The sequence below is a fragment of the Diorhabda sublineata genome, chromosome X (genome assembly GCF_026230105.1).
Source record: "Diorhabda sublineata isolate icDioSubl1.1 chromosome X, icDioSubl1.1, whole genome shotgun sequence".
Lineage (NCBI taxonomy): Eukaryota > Metazoa > Arthropoda > Insecta > Coleoptera > Chrysomelidae > Diorhabda > Diorhabda sublineata.
Window position 1 is genome coordinate 26,211,693 of NC_079485.1, and position 15,959 is coordinate 26,227,651.

The 15,959-nt window shown below is 31.6% G+C and overlaps 1 protein-coding gene across 5 annotated transcripts in view; it reads left to right on the forward strand.

Moving 5' to 3' along the window:
* Window positions 1-12,541: 12,541 nt before the first annotated feature.
* LOC130451238 (myosin heavy chain, striated muscle-like) overlaps window positions 12,542-15,959 on the forward strand; it is a 34,757-nt gene continuing 31,339 nt past the window's right edge. For 2 of the 5 annotated variants that reach the window (XM_056790127.1, XM_056790129.1), the window contains exons 1-2: window positions 12,542-12,859; window positions 15,461-15,574. In XM_056790127.1, the coding sequence (XP_056646105.1) occupies window positions 15,477-15,574 (98 nt within the window). In that variant the 5' untranslated portion in view covers window positions 12,542-12,859; window positions 15,461-15,476. The remainder of the gene's footprint in view (window positions 12,860-15,460; window positions 15,575-15,959) is intronic. The other 3 variants (XM_056790128.1, XM_056790130.1, XM_056790131.1) reach the window with 2 other exon arrangements.

The window sequence follows — 15,959 nt, forward strand, 5'->3', positions numbered from 1 at the left end:
AAGAGTTTTATTCCTAATATTCTTATTTTGGTATGCCTCACATGGGAAACTTAATTAAACTGTGAGTATTATAAATAACAACAAATTAGTAATAAAACCTAATATATAAAAATAAATGTGAGATGGATGCAGATTTCCTTTTCCATTTTATTTTGTTGGCATGTATTTTTATCCAAAAAAAAACTTTCATTTCAGAATAAACTGGGAATTATTTGGGATAGTTATGGCAATCGTCAACAGTATAGGTCGATGAAATATATTCAAAATAGTTTGGAACCTAAAATATAAATATAAACCATGCAAGTGGATAGTTTATATACAACTTTCATCTATAATTTTTTCCAATTCTTTGATCAATATTTATAGAGAAAAAAATTATTGAAAATTTCAAAATTTTGTTGGTAGTTTAAACATTTAAGCAAGGTGGCGTGATGTTATAGGTATAAAATAAACACTGAACATATGATACAAAGTAAATACGACAGTTATTCTAAAATAAGCGTAATTATTAAACTAAAGCATGGTGTGTAAATCGTGTTTTGTGCCAGGATGTAAAAATATCATGACTAAAACATCTGATTAAGTTTTTTTCATGATGCCAGGAAATTCGAATATTTTACATAAAAAATGGTTTGAAAGTGTTGGTAGTTTTGACCTCCGAGGTGTAATTATTTTTGTTACTAGGATCACTTTAATGTAAGTAAGATTCAAATTTAACTTATTTTAATATTTTATAGTAATTAAGTTTATTGGGCTTTTAATTCTTAATATGATTATGTTATAGTGTAGGTTCTTAACCTATAAAAGATTTAATCACCTTATTCGTATATATAGACAATTATTTTATTTGTACGTAATTAATAAATAATAACTGTATTATAACGGCTCACGCTACGTTGCCGGCAACGATAACCTCGTAATCATCAAGTAGACAACTGCTCAATGTTTTTATTAAACCTATGACGTCACAGATGAAAACCAATGAGAAGCGTTTTCTCATGTAGTTAAACATTAACTGTCATCAGTATGACAGAGATAAGGAGAACCATCTGTGTTAATGAATAATATTATTTACGCCCTGGACAACTTTTTACATTTTTGTACGAGGTGAGCTGTTAAATTTTTTCAATGAAGAACTATGACATAAACTCGATATAATTCAATTCATCTAGAATTGCTACAATTCATATCCATACCCTTTGTCCATACAGGCACCATTTTCAAAAATTTTTGAACTGTTATTTATTACAGCTGGACACATTTTCAACTTTTCTCCCATATGAGATAATTTTCCTCACCTCTACCCTCCTTACCTTGCTTACATTATGTCGAAATATAAAGGTTAGACATGTTTTGTGCATTCTTACTGTAAATATATAAAACAACTCGACAGGCCTCATAGGCACATGGCTTGAAGTCTCTCTATTGCTTTTCTCCAACTTCTTTTATTCACGGCTGTGTTGAACCTAACTTCTGTAAGTCTTCTACACATGTATCTAGCCATTTTCTACGTGGACGCCCTCTACTTCCTTTTGTGAATTCTCCACATGCTGAGGATCTTTCCACTACTATATAGCCGATCACTGCCTGACCATATAACCTCTTAATCTCCGCATTCTTTCTTCTTTTTCATTCATCTTATTCCACACGTATCCCTCCAAAAATGTTTCTTAACATTCCTCCCTCCCATGCATTTAGCCTGTTTTCATATTTCTTATTCATGACCCAACATTCACTACCATATAACACCGTAGGTTGTATAAATGTCCGGTAAATTCTTACCTTCGCTAACCTTGAGATATCTTTGGACAATAATAGGTTGCCTAGATCATCAACTTTTTTATTGCTTCTTTACAATATTCTGTCGATTTATTTCCTTTACTTGTTACCGTCACTCCCAGGTATTCAAACTCTTGTGCTCTATCGAACCTGAACTTCTTATTTCATACGAGTAGTCACCTCCTAAATTTTGTCGCGTGAATTTAGAAGCACCCTGTATGTCGAAGAAAAAATCATTCAATCCCAACATATTAATATATTAGTAATTTTGTACTTTCGCGGTCCCCTCGTTTTTTGGCTCTAAAAAATCGAAAAATCCGATTTCGAAGAATTTTTTTTAAATCTTCGGCGGATTTACGAAAAAAATTATGAGAATAAAAAAAAATGAAAACTTATATTGGTTTCAGGGCTTCAAATGTTCATGAAAATGCACTAATTCACGTATAATTGTTGATAACTTTTTTCCAAATAATTAAATGAAGTTTTCATATTTTTATTCATAATCTACACAAAAAACGAACTAATTGAAATAAAAATTTATACAAAAATATTGATTTATCACGTTTTTATAATTAAAAATAATAACAATTTCTCCTTAAAACTTTGAAAAATTGAAAATTTTCACCATTAAAAAAATGGTATCTTACTAAGGTTAGAGATAAAAAATGAATAAACAAACATTTTTCAATTTTTTTTTCAAAACCTAACAAAAAAATATATGATCTGCGTTTGATTCTTTGTAAAAAAGTTATGAACGATTATATGCGAAGAAGTGCGTTTATGATCACATTTAAAGTCATAAGACTATATGAAATCTCCAGGTAAAATATTTCCCATATATTTTTTTCATAAATCCGCAGTAAAAACGAAGATTTTAAAAAAAATTCATCGAAATCGGATGATTTTTCGATTTTCTAGAGCCAAAAAACGAGGGGACCACGAAAGTATAAAATTACCATATATTTTAATATAAATTTAAAATGTGCCATATGAATTTGAATTGAGAATTGAAATTGACACCACAAGAAGAAAAATTTTAGCATATATGCTATAGTAGATCAATTCGTTTCCACGTAGCATTCCAAATTATTGCGAACTAACTATAAAAATATTTTCAGTGTTTTTTTAATGGAACCAAATTCACTTCCTACGCAATTTTTTACACGTCACGTCATCAAATAATGTTTCCTGGAAAACAGATGTAGGTAAGCAGGAATATTTCAATCTTTACTTCGGTTATACAAGTCGTATATATATACAATATACCTAATTAAAAATTTAATCACCACAACAGTTTTTCATCGACAATGATTAATTTATATAGTACAAATGAATAGATAAGAAGTATTTTATAATATTTATTTTGTTCTAACTCAAGTCAGATACGAAGTTGACTACAAATAAATGTGCCCTGTCATCTATTATAACGTTTCAATACAATTTCATGTTATAATTGTGAAAATTTCTAGGCAACCAGAAATTCGTTACAAAATTACAATTGAATACTAACTAAATGTCGTTAAGAAGAAGACATAATTACTTGAGTAAACAATTGACCGTATTAGCATTACTTAATAAACGCAGAAATATCGGAACCAACAGTAATAATCGAAGGATAGAATACACTGAACTCTGCAAGATCTTTACGAAGACGATTGGTGAGGTTATCAAGGATTACAAAAAATTCATTGAAATGGCTATCGAAAATTAACAATAACAGAATGATATACATAACTAACCTGGTCATAAAGATATTTAAACTAGAATTCATATCATCTTATATCACAAAAAAACCAGTGAAAGTTTAGCTGATTTAGCTATCCAAGTATCAGATTTTGAATTTACACACACATATATCAACATTTTTCATTAAACTAAAATCCAAAACATTTAGAAATAAAACTAATTTTATGTATCAAGTACCTTGTAATGATTGTAACGCTGTTTACATAGAACTCAATTATAAAAATTTACAAATTCTTAAATTTTTAAAGATACACATAGATACATAGAAACGAAAAAGTTGTCATTCTATTTTATAATATACAATATAACTATGAATAATTTGATTGACGGTTGCAACTTATTTTTGAGATATGACAACTAATGTAAAAAAATTATTTATTCTGGTTAAAACAGATTTTTATTTTGATATTTATGTTGCCTAATGATTATTATAATTATGCAAATTGTCAATGTCATATCGCTGTTCCGGTAAAACAAAGGTGTAAGTGTTAAAATAAAAATTTTGCAATAGAGACAAAAGTTTCCAACTATTTCTCAAATTATGCAGTAACAATCAACAAATATATGTTTATCAATTAAATTTTTGTTAAAAGCTGTAAATTAGTGTCAGGTTCAAATACCTTATTTAAAAAAAAACAGTTTAAACCAATTGAGTTTTTTTTGTAATTGCGACATTGAATCGGTAGAACTGCCTGGATGTCATAAACTGCAATAGATATTTCATCACTTTTTGCTTGTGACACAATCAACTCTTTTCGACTAAGTACTTTTCCTAGATGGAGTTGTTTGTACTTATTTTCAATATCTTCTTTATTTTCTCCCAAAGCATTCTTGTAGGACTCATATAAAACAAATTTTTGGCGCACAACAAATCAATGCTAAATTTTCTACTAAAAATTCGTGAATACATGTCGAAACTTGCTTTCTTTTACATAATTTCTGTAAAGCTTCGATATTGGAAGACCACCATTTATAAATTCTCTCTGGCTCTGAAATGATGCAAATGCCTAGAATTCATCAAACATTGAGTTCCTTTGCTCGTCGAAGATTTTTATAGAACATCTTCCAGATTTTGTGTAATAACTTTCCCTCCAATTTTTTTTTTCTTTATTTTTTGCCCAATTATCCTTGTTCCTTACTCTTTTTTCCTATTTTAGAAATTTGAGAGCAAGTCGTATTTTCTTGTCTAATACTGTTTTCAAAGGCAGCTTTTGCCTGGAGTTAGATTACCTGGGAATTTTCCGAACTTACCTATGGAGAAGAAGAGGGTGTATAGTTGTCGTTAAACCCCGAAAAAAAATCGGAAAAACTACCAGTTTCTCTCCTTTCTTTATAGCATTTATTTACGATACAACTTCTTCTAATTTTAGGTTTCAGTGGCTCCAACTTTTTAGGAAAATACTAATATATACCACACGGCAGATCCTCATTTCTGTTCTCATGATTGTTGGTAATATTGTTTATATATGGGACTCCGACAATTTTCTGAGATGTCCCTTGAACAAGTTGAAACACATTTATGTTACCATCATCTTTGTGCTCAATCTCTTGAGTTGCATTTCGTAAACAATAAAACTGCAAAATTTTCTTTGTCCTCTCATTCATTATTGGCTTTTTTTAATTGCTGTAGTCTGTAATAAAAAGGGTTTTTTCTTTTATTCATATTTAACGTCCTCGGCTACTATAGCCACTTACACAGGTGCGATTACAGTTATAATAGTATATACATACAACATACATTACCACATTATCAATATATAATTGTTCTATATTATATGGTAAGGATTCACATCCCTTAGAAATTGAAGAGATTTGCTCCAAGTCATTCAGGATGTCATTGCAATTGGACTTGAATTGGAACTGTAATCTTTGGGGGGCATATATGTGTTGTTTTGTCGTCAAATTGGAACTACAGCTGGTGCAAATGGGTCTGGTGGTAGAAGACGTCAGATAACCATGGGTGAATCTTGAGTATCCCATTCTTATCCTTCTTACAATGCCTAAGTCTCATCTGGAGAGGCCTGTGAAGTTACTTGGTTGAGTTTGATGTATAGAGTGTAAGGTAGTGTTCAGGTACTGCTGCCACGTTATTCTGGTTTTTCTTTTAGAGTGAGATTTTAAATCCGTATAGTTAGTTATATTGTCGGTGATGGTATGAGTTAAAGCACTTTTTGCTTGTTGGTCTGCTAATTCGTTACCTACGATTCTAATGTGGGAAGCTAACCATATGATAGTAACTGTTATTTTTAGTGATGCGAGAGATTGGTGGGAGTCATGTATAGATTGGACAATTGGGTTGTTTAAATACGCGTAATGATAACAAAATACCCCAATATTAAAATATTTTCATTAATTAATTCAGGCCGCGTTTCTTCACTTCCTGATAAAGTTCCTACTAACTATTATTTACCGAATAACCAAAACTTCAGTGTCTTCACTTTCTAATAAACTAAACCTCCGAGTAAATCGAGTTATTTCCGAATAAGTTATTAGGCAGTCATAAGGGTCAATCAAAGAGTTTAGTAGAAACCTAACCTAAAATATGTGATTTGTTAATTTATTATACTTTATTTGATTTGTTCATTTTTGGAAATATTCGTCATATAAATAATTAAATATTTAATATGGATACTTTCAAGATGTAGAAGATATGTTTGATGAAGAATTAATTGAGGAAATATAGGAAATTTCAGAATAAGCTTATTCCGTTCGTCATAAAATTGATCATTGCAATTTTTTGTCTGATGATGAAATTTTTTGACCGTTTTCTTTTCCCTTTCCTATCAATTATTTTCAATATAAAATATAATTTTCAGACCAACACATATTTCTCCAACTAGCGACTTCTTCAACATAACCTTAACAAAACACGTGCAAATATAATTACGCACAGATAGTTGTCACAAACACAAAACATATGAAACCGTCAATAGAAGAACGTTTTTTCGCTTATTTCTTTCCTTATTCAATACATTGACAATTGCTATACAGGCATCTTTCATAGGGTTACCAACACTACACTATCTGTTGAGTACATAATAAAGTGACAAATACTTATTGGTTAGTTCGGATTTAAACCAACTAAGGTGAAGAAACGGTAAATATTTATTCGACAATTCAAAGTTCCTACTAAAGTTATGTGGCTAATAATTATTTGGCACTTTATTAGAACGGCCCATAATCGAGATAGAAAAAGAAACTTCTAAATAAAATTTGGAACCAATATTGATGCAAAATTCACTTACGTTAAAACAAAAACCCAAAATTCTGACAAATTTTGACACAAAGTACATTTAAGGAACTAACACCTATCAAAGTTGGAGATATACTGGTACAATGTACACAACAAAGTTGTTTTTTCACTAAAGATATACACTTACACACGTTAGAGAATTCAGAATAGAACTAATGTTTGTGTCGGTATTCCACCAATTTCTGCTTCACGTCACAAATGCCATCTAGCGTTTAACTTTCGAGATACGTATACGTCGTTGCTCGACGACGAGAATATATGTTTTTAAGTATATTTCTGCAATAAAGTTAAATTTGAAAAAAAAATTACATTTGTGTCCTTGTTTTCCCGGAACGGGGTTATCATGTTTTGATAAAAATCGAAATAGGTCATAACATTAATATTTTTAGCTGTTTTAAAAACTAATTTTCAATCAGAACTAAATTCAAGACAATTTATCGACAAAAATAAATTTTTAGCTTCAAACAATCAAATTCAAATTAATTAGTATAACATTACGAGTATGTTAAAGTTAATATAATTATGATTTTGAACGACCTGTCACGCAATTATTTACTCGTAGAGATTATTACCTGTCCTACCTATTCCCACTTGCTTTATTGTGAAAACAAGAAATGATGAATACTAAACACGCACGATGTCGAAAATTCTTTTAATATAAAGGTCACAAATAACGAGTGAAACATACATATCGATATAAAGTCTTGTAATCAAGATAGAAATTGAGCATTGAATATATTGGTGTTGTACTGAATACACTGTTTACACCACCACTACACCAACACTTATATTTACACTGTCTGACGCGCGTTTCGATAATCAAGTTGCCGTCTTCAGAGATTGAAGGTTTAGGTGAACTAAGGTTAGTGAAGGTTAGTTCACCTAAACCTTCAGTCTCTGAAGACGACAACTTGGTTATAGAAACGCGAGTCAGACAGGATAATTGTGAGGGTTGGTGTAATGGTTGTGTAAAAGTGTGTTGAGTATGAATATCGCCAACGGTTCCAGAAATTCCAACTTATATTGGTGCTGACGAAACGTTGACGCATAAAAAGATCATGTCATTTTCTTTAACATTAGAAAATTTTATGTAACTTTTAATGAACTACAGGGTGTTTAAAAAAAGGTGATCCCGTCTCCAGGATAGATAGAAAACTGAAAAGGGGTTTGCTCAAGAAAAATTACACATTTTTTACGATTTTGCCGCAACTACTGATAACATTGTTTTGATATTTTATACGTTTTGGAAGCTGATACATCCAATGAATTTGTTTTTATATCTGATTCTCATAGAGGACGCTAGGTACACGGTTTCTACCAAATAGTATTGAACATAACTTTTTCAATGTTAGATTTACTGATCAAAAATTTCAGGTGAACTTAAACATAATTTAATTTTACACCAAAAAAATGGGACTGAAGGCTTATGTTTCTTGTAACGTTTCACAAAAATCCAGCCTAATCCTGTCAGATTTGTTGTTTTTCATGTGACATGAGATACGAGTTTGGAAGAAAAGGATTAAGGCTCTAAGAAAAACAGTTCGCAATTATTTCCTAAACTTGGTGGTTAAAGCTATAAATTGAAGCATAATTTGGTGCTGAAATATATGTGTGATTTTAAAGAATCGAAATACAATTAAGATTCGTATTTTTTTATGTACTTAATACCTATTACAAAAATTCGAATCTTCAGATTCCAGGCAATCATAAATTTAACAATGGCATTAGCAATGAAACGGTTGTATTATAATATGTGGAAAATAGTTATGCTAAGCTAAGTACATGTCGATATTTGAAAAAATATTTTAACAGTTTCTTTCCGAATGACATCATATCTTTGGTGAAGTGCACTGATCCATTTAAATATAGAATTCCAAAGACAGAGTCCACCTGCCGTGGCGTGTTAAATAAGTATGTTAATCAACTGTGACTACGAAGAAATATAACCAGGAAAAGTTTAAGCAACTAATAATTCTTAAATAAATATAGCAACATCGCTTTTTCTTACAATAATAGTTGAAAAAAGATATTTCTGAATCTGAATAAATAACACATTTTTTGATGAAGGGTCTTTACTCATCTCATTGTGCTTTGTCAGGTACCCATGAAGTTGGCAATCCCAATGGCGAGCTGATCCCTATTTTCAATTATTCTTAAACAATTGTTCGATCTTTGCTTTCTTTTTACGCCTTTGCATCCCTCTATTTAGCCTTTCATTATAAGTTATACAATCCGATAACTAGTTCTTCTGAACACATTATCGAGTTATGACAGTTTTCGACATTTAATTGTTGTCAAAAGTTCACTTTCCCTGTTCAAGATTGCTTAATTCCCTTGCATAGTCACTCTTCATCTACGTAACTACATTTCAAACACGGTTGATTAGGGTGAACTTAAGTGTCCAGACTCCGTACAACAGTACACACCAAATATAACATTCAACCATTCTTTGTCTCATTTTCCAGTTTAGACTATCGTGATCTCATATTCTAGAAAGCTGCATTCAATCCTGCATCAAATTTCCTTATCCGGATCCAGTTGTTCGGTGATGTAGCATCATATGTATTTAAAATTGGAGGCCCTCTCAACGTTCTATCTATTTATCCGTGGTGACGCGGTAAAGTATGGCTGGAGACTATAAACTTTATCTTAGCAACATTAATATCCTGTCCCACTTTATTAACAGAATTTATGAGATTTTGAAGACCCAGATATCATCGCAAAAAAATAGCAATATCGTCAGCACAGCGAATGGTGTAAACTAGCTCACCGTTGCTTTTGACCCCGAATTCTTTTTTATATAAAGATATAAACTTTTTTTAAAGACTGTCTAAATTAAAATTGAACAACAGTGAGGACAGGACATATTCTTTTTGAACGCTTCGTTGGATTTGACGTTCATCATATAACAAAAATACTAGGTCGTTAATTTGCTTATTTGATGAAATGAAATAATAATAAATGATAATATTTCCCGGTAACTCTTCGATGCCAGATAATGATTCGTTATCACTATTAGTCATATTCGGAAGAATCGAAGTCATCACTATCATATCGGTCATGGTTGATTATTTATAATCAGTTCATCAAGCATTCTTTCTATCATAGTCTTCCTCTCCATGAATTTCCTTTCAAACTGTTTCGCTTTCTCAAAATGCGATTTCCACTGCTCCACCGAAACTTCTTGAAAGAACCTTCTTCGCGTGCTGGACCCGTTATCGATCGTTATCTCCGATCATTGCTTCATTAAATACAGCTCAGAATAGACGAGTTCTAAATTTCCCGAACCATTGACGAAAATATTTTAACCACGATGTTGTGCGCCAACCTATTCTTCAGCTAATCATTATTTTTCCTTACATTACCAAGTAAAGATCATACTTTAGACGGTTACGAATCATATGACTAAAATATGTCGTCTATTTCTAGTGTTCAAGTTTGGTTCTTGCACTCATGAACCTTCAAATTACAGCGATAAACCTACATCTCAAACGCCTCCAAACGTTTGAGCAGATTTTCTGAGAGCGTCCATACTTTTGCGCCGTAGAAGGCCATAAGAAAAACATTTAATCGTGACATCCTCAAACAGATTAAGGATGCAAAGTATTTTATGAATACGCTCGCGCTTTGGCTATCCTTGCTCGTATCTCTGCGCTAGGATCCCATTTATTGTTTACTATGTTTTCCAGGTACGTTAATATTTCTACGTGGTCTATTTGTACGTTATTAATCGTTTTACCTTTACCTTCAGTCTCTGAAGACGATAACTTGGTTATCGAAACGCGCGTCAGACAGTGTAACTGTGAGTCTGTGAGTGTTGGTCTTGTAGTGGTGTAAACAGTGTATTTAGTATGAATATCGCCAACGATTCCAGAAATTCCAACTTAGTTAAAAATGTTTATATCATGAAATGTTAATAGGTAAAAGTTACAACTTTCACAACTGAAACAAAAGGATGATATTTCTTGAATGAAATATTTCTGGCTCACATCTGTTTGTTTCACATTTACACACATTATTAACTTTTCTCGAAGGAAACTGTGATGACGTTAACGTGTAAAAAAATGCGTAGGAATTGAATAAATTTAAAACCATATAGTCATTCGCTTTTTTACGCTTTCTAAAATAGAATAATAGAATAAATCCCAATGTTTAGTATTCTAGTATAATTTGGTTTTTATTATTGTTGATGTTAGAATAATAAATGGGCTATTGAAATAGTTACAAAGCGGATTTACTCGACGATATTTGATGGTCCATAGAAATGTAGAGAAATTTATTGATATAATGTAGCATATATGCTTAAATTTTTCTTCTTGTGGTTCAAGGTGTCAAGAGCATCGTTTTGGCTGTTCAGAATTTATTTTTTATTTATGTCGGTTTCCAATGTTCACTTTGTTTATTGAATAATGATACAAAAAGAAAGCATTAATATTCGAAGTATAGCCCATGCTATACTATTTATATTGGTATTGGGTATTTAACCCAACGTTAAGCAAGCTCTTTAAGACCTTGGTAAAACCATTCATTGGATTTAGATGCACAAAATTGTCGCGTTGCACTGCATTTTCAACAGCTCCTTTGCATTCAAATATTTTCTATTCTGAATAAATAGTAATCTGACTATATAAGATCCAGACTATATGCTGGATATGGTAGGGGTTCAGTACCATCAAGCTCACCGATCTATTCAAGGTAACTTTCGCAGCATCTGGTTTAGTATTGTCTTGTAAGATATCGCTTACCTAAACCTGGATATTTATACGCGGCATTGATAACTAATAAAACGATTATCTTCCGACAGGACATGGAGGTGTTTACACACATCTACTCGGCATTTCGCTTGATTTTTAATGGCAATGTACGGTATCTTTAGAAGTTCTAACGAAGTCCTATGTGTTCTAGGTTGGTTCTCTACTGCTTACCTTATGACCTCATAATCCCACGCAAGTGGACAATCTGAGTGTGAACGATCTTCAAACGTAAAATCTCCACCATTACAAAAATTGAACCAACGCTGTGCCGTAGACTTATTAACTATATCTTCCTTTTCAATCCCACATATTTTTCTTGATGTCATGGCTGCTTCAAATTTTTGTTTTCAATAATGTTTCAACAAAACACGAATTTAATATTTATAACACTCTATACGATTTATTATAAAATCGTTAATGAACAAAAAAATGATTAAAAGTATGTGATGCAATTTTGCTCGTTATAGAATTGAAACTAGTGTAAGAATTTTCACACATTCCTAAATGAGACGTAAATTTTGATCAAATATTCATGTATGCTCATTTTTTTTCTCTGTTTGTAGGTATCAATTGCAAGAGGAATTCATTTCGACTGATCATATAATTTACTTTTTATTTATGTCAAAATATATAAATATGTAGTAATATTTTTTATTGCAAGAATTAGAAATGGTATAAAATTAAAAGGAGGCAACGGGGAAGATAATCTGATACCATAATAAATTCCTAACCTCCATATTTTTACGTGTATCTTGCAGGCTTCCAGTTAAGTTTTCAAATAACCTTTTTTCCGGTTTTTTGTTTGGGGAGTTATTTTTTACATTTTTCCCGGTATCATTAGTTGTCCCTGACTTACTTTCCACATCTGTGCGCCATCTTTTCTGTAGCGGATCTACTGATAATATAAAATATATTAACAGCCTGCATAATAATTTCAAAGATAGATGCGAGATGTGTTTGTTCTGAAAAAAACGAGGATTTAGAAAGAGTTGGACCCTAGCCAAAATTTAGATAAGCGTCCAGCTACAACTTTGTGGCTACCCAGCAAGAAATCAGGCAGGCAAATATGACGTCGTGCTCTGTGTATTAGCCTGACGACGGCGGTTTTCCTCGGTTTAAAACTGTGTATCCACGCCGCTTGTATGTGTTCGTAGTTTTTTCAGAAAAATTAAATTTCCTCAATGTTCTAAATTTAATCTACATCATTGTTATGTAATGTTTAAATTACACATGTTATGTTTCGAAAGTTTACCTGTTAGGAATTTGTCTGAAGACTGTTGTTAGAGTGTGTTTGAAGTGTTTTTTTATTAACCTACAAGATAAAACTGTAAGTGAGGTTTTATATTTACCTGTACATTTTGTTAATTTTTCAGTTTTTACTGTCGTTATACGAATGCGTTAATAAGCTGGGTCTATATATAGATAGCAGGAATCCGTAGCTATTGCACTTGAAAATTTCTTTTTATTTCATTTTATAATACCCTGACCCACAAACCGACAAAAATATTATCTTTGATCACTATAACTTAGTCACTAAACATTGTTTCATAATTAAATATGAATTTTTAGAAAAGTAAAGATCATTGCTTTCAATTTTGAATAAATCAAATAATATTAAGTTTAAATTTCCTCCGTAAACTTCATTACAAAATTTAGTGTACAGCTAAATGACTATCGAATGTCTAAAACCCATATATATTCCAAAAACGTAAAATGCAAAGTGGGTATGTTTTTATATGTTATCAAAAACTGTTTCTGTCATACATGAATGTAATATTAAATCTGTGTATATATGTATTTAAAAATATACATTCATAGATCAAAGCATTTAAAAACACATTTTCAAAAAATGTTTTGTCTTTCATCAACTAAAATTGAATGGTAATTTAAGTTAGATATTCATGGCAGTGGCTTTCGATAATATGGTGTGTTAACATCCAAAATAAACGACCACGCAGATTATTTATTTAATTGATTATAAAAATAATAAAATATTTCAGAAGAAATGAGAAAAATTGAGGTAAACAAACTAAATGACGCTTGAGTTCCTTGTGGCTATAAACGCCAGTAGTGTCATCTATATCACAAAATAGACGGGGAGGTCGATAAACATCCCCCGAATCTAAGCTGGACGAAAACGTGGCGACGGATGAATGGCAGCAGGGTGATTGCTGTCTCGAACGATTCCCTTGGAACACCAGACCTTACTCCGGCATGCGGGGTTCTGCTGTAATAGACCAAACTTTCCCTAGCTACTCGTGGGATTAACCATGGAGGCAGATAAAAATAAGAGAAACAGAAAAAACAGCGGGAACACACCATCTCTTCTACAAAAAAAAAACTTACCGGAACCTGGACAACCAGGAGGCAGAGATGACCCACTGATGCGTGAACTGAGCGTGGCGGTCTGCCTCAACAATGGGCTTACAACAGAGGAAGCTAGAGCCAAAGCATTGGACCATAGATTCATACAGGGGTTGAGACAGGCAAAGACTCTTCTGGGAAACTATAACCAGAGTAGATCTTCTGAATGTATCAGCATAAGTAAAAACAACCTACTAATACCGATAGAAGTTCTATCGTGGCACTGTCTCCTCAACAAACACCTGAAGACGCTAGATGTAGTGGATAATGCGGCGTGCAGATTTTGTTGCACAGAGGACGAAACCTCTAACCACAAGCTCTCGAAGTTTGAAATACTACACCTGGGAGCGCTTGAAATAGAAGACGAAGATCTCTGGCAATTACAGCTATCTGAAATTCTAGACTTTTTAAAAGGAGTAAGGTTGATGGATCAGCTGTAAAAACTGGGTTCTCCAGTATCGCAGCAAGATAATAATTCCTTTGAACAGTCTCGGAAACTCAAATTCTCTACTCAAATCTCATTGTGTTGTCAACGTTCCACTTAATTTTTTTAATATAATCTTACATTAAAATGGTCATTGCATTTCTCTAATCACTTTTTTCTCTATTTGTACTGATTCTCTTTTTTATTAGATTATGGTTTGAGGTTTTTACTGTTTCTTTGTAATTATCAAAATCCATTATATTTTTGGAATTCATTATAGTACAGAATAGATGTTTACTGCTATTTATGTTAGTTACACTTTGTATTATCGTCGTAATTCTATTCAACTTCAAATTAAAATGGAATCCCTTGGATTCAAAATTAATGTATAAATTCATTTGTTAAAAGCTTTTTTCTCTGGCTTGGCTGCTTCATACACTAATTAAATTCAATTCAAATATATTTGTATATGAGGTGTATGTAAATTATAAAAAAGAAAAATGTCAATTGAATAAGGAATATTGTCTTAATCCGTATGATTTTAATAATAATGTATACAGCCTAATTGTAGAGTCAATTTATTTATGTAGATTATCTGAGTTCCTTTTCACATACACGTAGTCTGCGTTGTATTTTAGTACGCTAAAAATATATTAGAAAACCATCTATTAGTAGTTACTTTGTGCTAGATATGTATTTAGATAACTATTTATGTTACCTTTTTATTCATCAAACTTTATGCAGCGTCTCTATCGAAATTAACCACAATTACCATTACCATAAAATCCATTGAAACATTGTTTCTAATTACGACTACGATTAGTTTTTTATTTAAAAATATGTTCATAAAAGCAGCAAAAATACTAAAACCATTAAATATTCAAACCTAGACCATTTTGAAAGTACTGAATATCATTTATCTAAATCAACATTACTCTTATCACTAATTCATTTAAAAAATTTAATATCCAGTGCATAAGAGGTGCACAGTTTGACCATCAGCTGGTGGTCTAATTAGTTCTAGGAAGCTGTAGTAGCCAAAAGTGCAATATTTTCTGTCATCAGTCATATTATTAAATTCGTTCCGCTAGTCTGAGTTATCATAACAGTTAGAATTAAAGAACGATCATTTTGTTTCAGATTTCCATAAAATAAAATGCACCATTTGTATCCTTTAGCAAAAGGTGACCCCCTTTGTCCACTGGGCTTCCACCCTCAAGTCAGATGGCCGACTAGATGTAAAAGATGTTTTAGGTAAGATTATTCATCAAGTTGAAAACTCTTGCAATTAAGTTTTACCAGTATCCTATCAGTGTTTTAAATTATTTTTGACGTTTCCTCGTAAATATTTTGGTTTTTGTCACAACTTTGATATATTGTTTGCTTATTGCCAAAATTTAAATTTCAATATATGGAAAAAAGCCAATTATTCTCCTTTTTGTATTTGACTTTATTCTTTGTTGTTTTAGAATTTGAACTGATGAAATATTTGATAAAACATTATGTCCTTTCTACTTTATTCTCAATTTCACATAATTATACTAAATTAATTTTATAACTGTTGAAAGAGTCCTTATACATAGTAAGGATAGGTCCTTCACATGTTATGTTTAAGAGATGTTTTGTTTGATTATACATA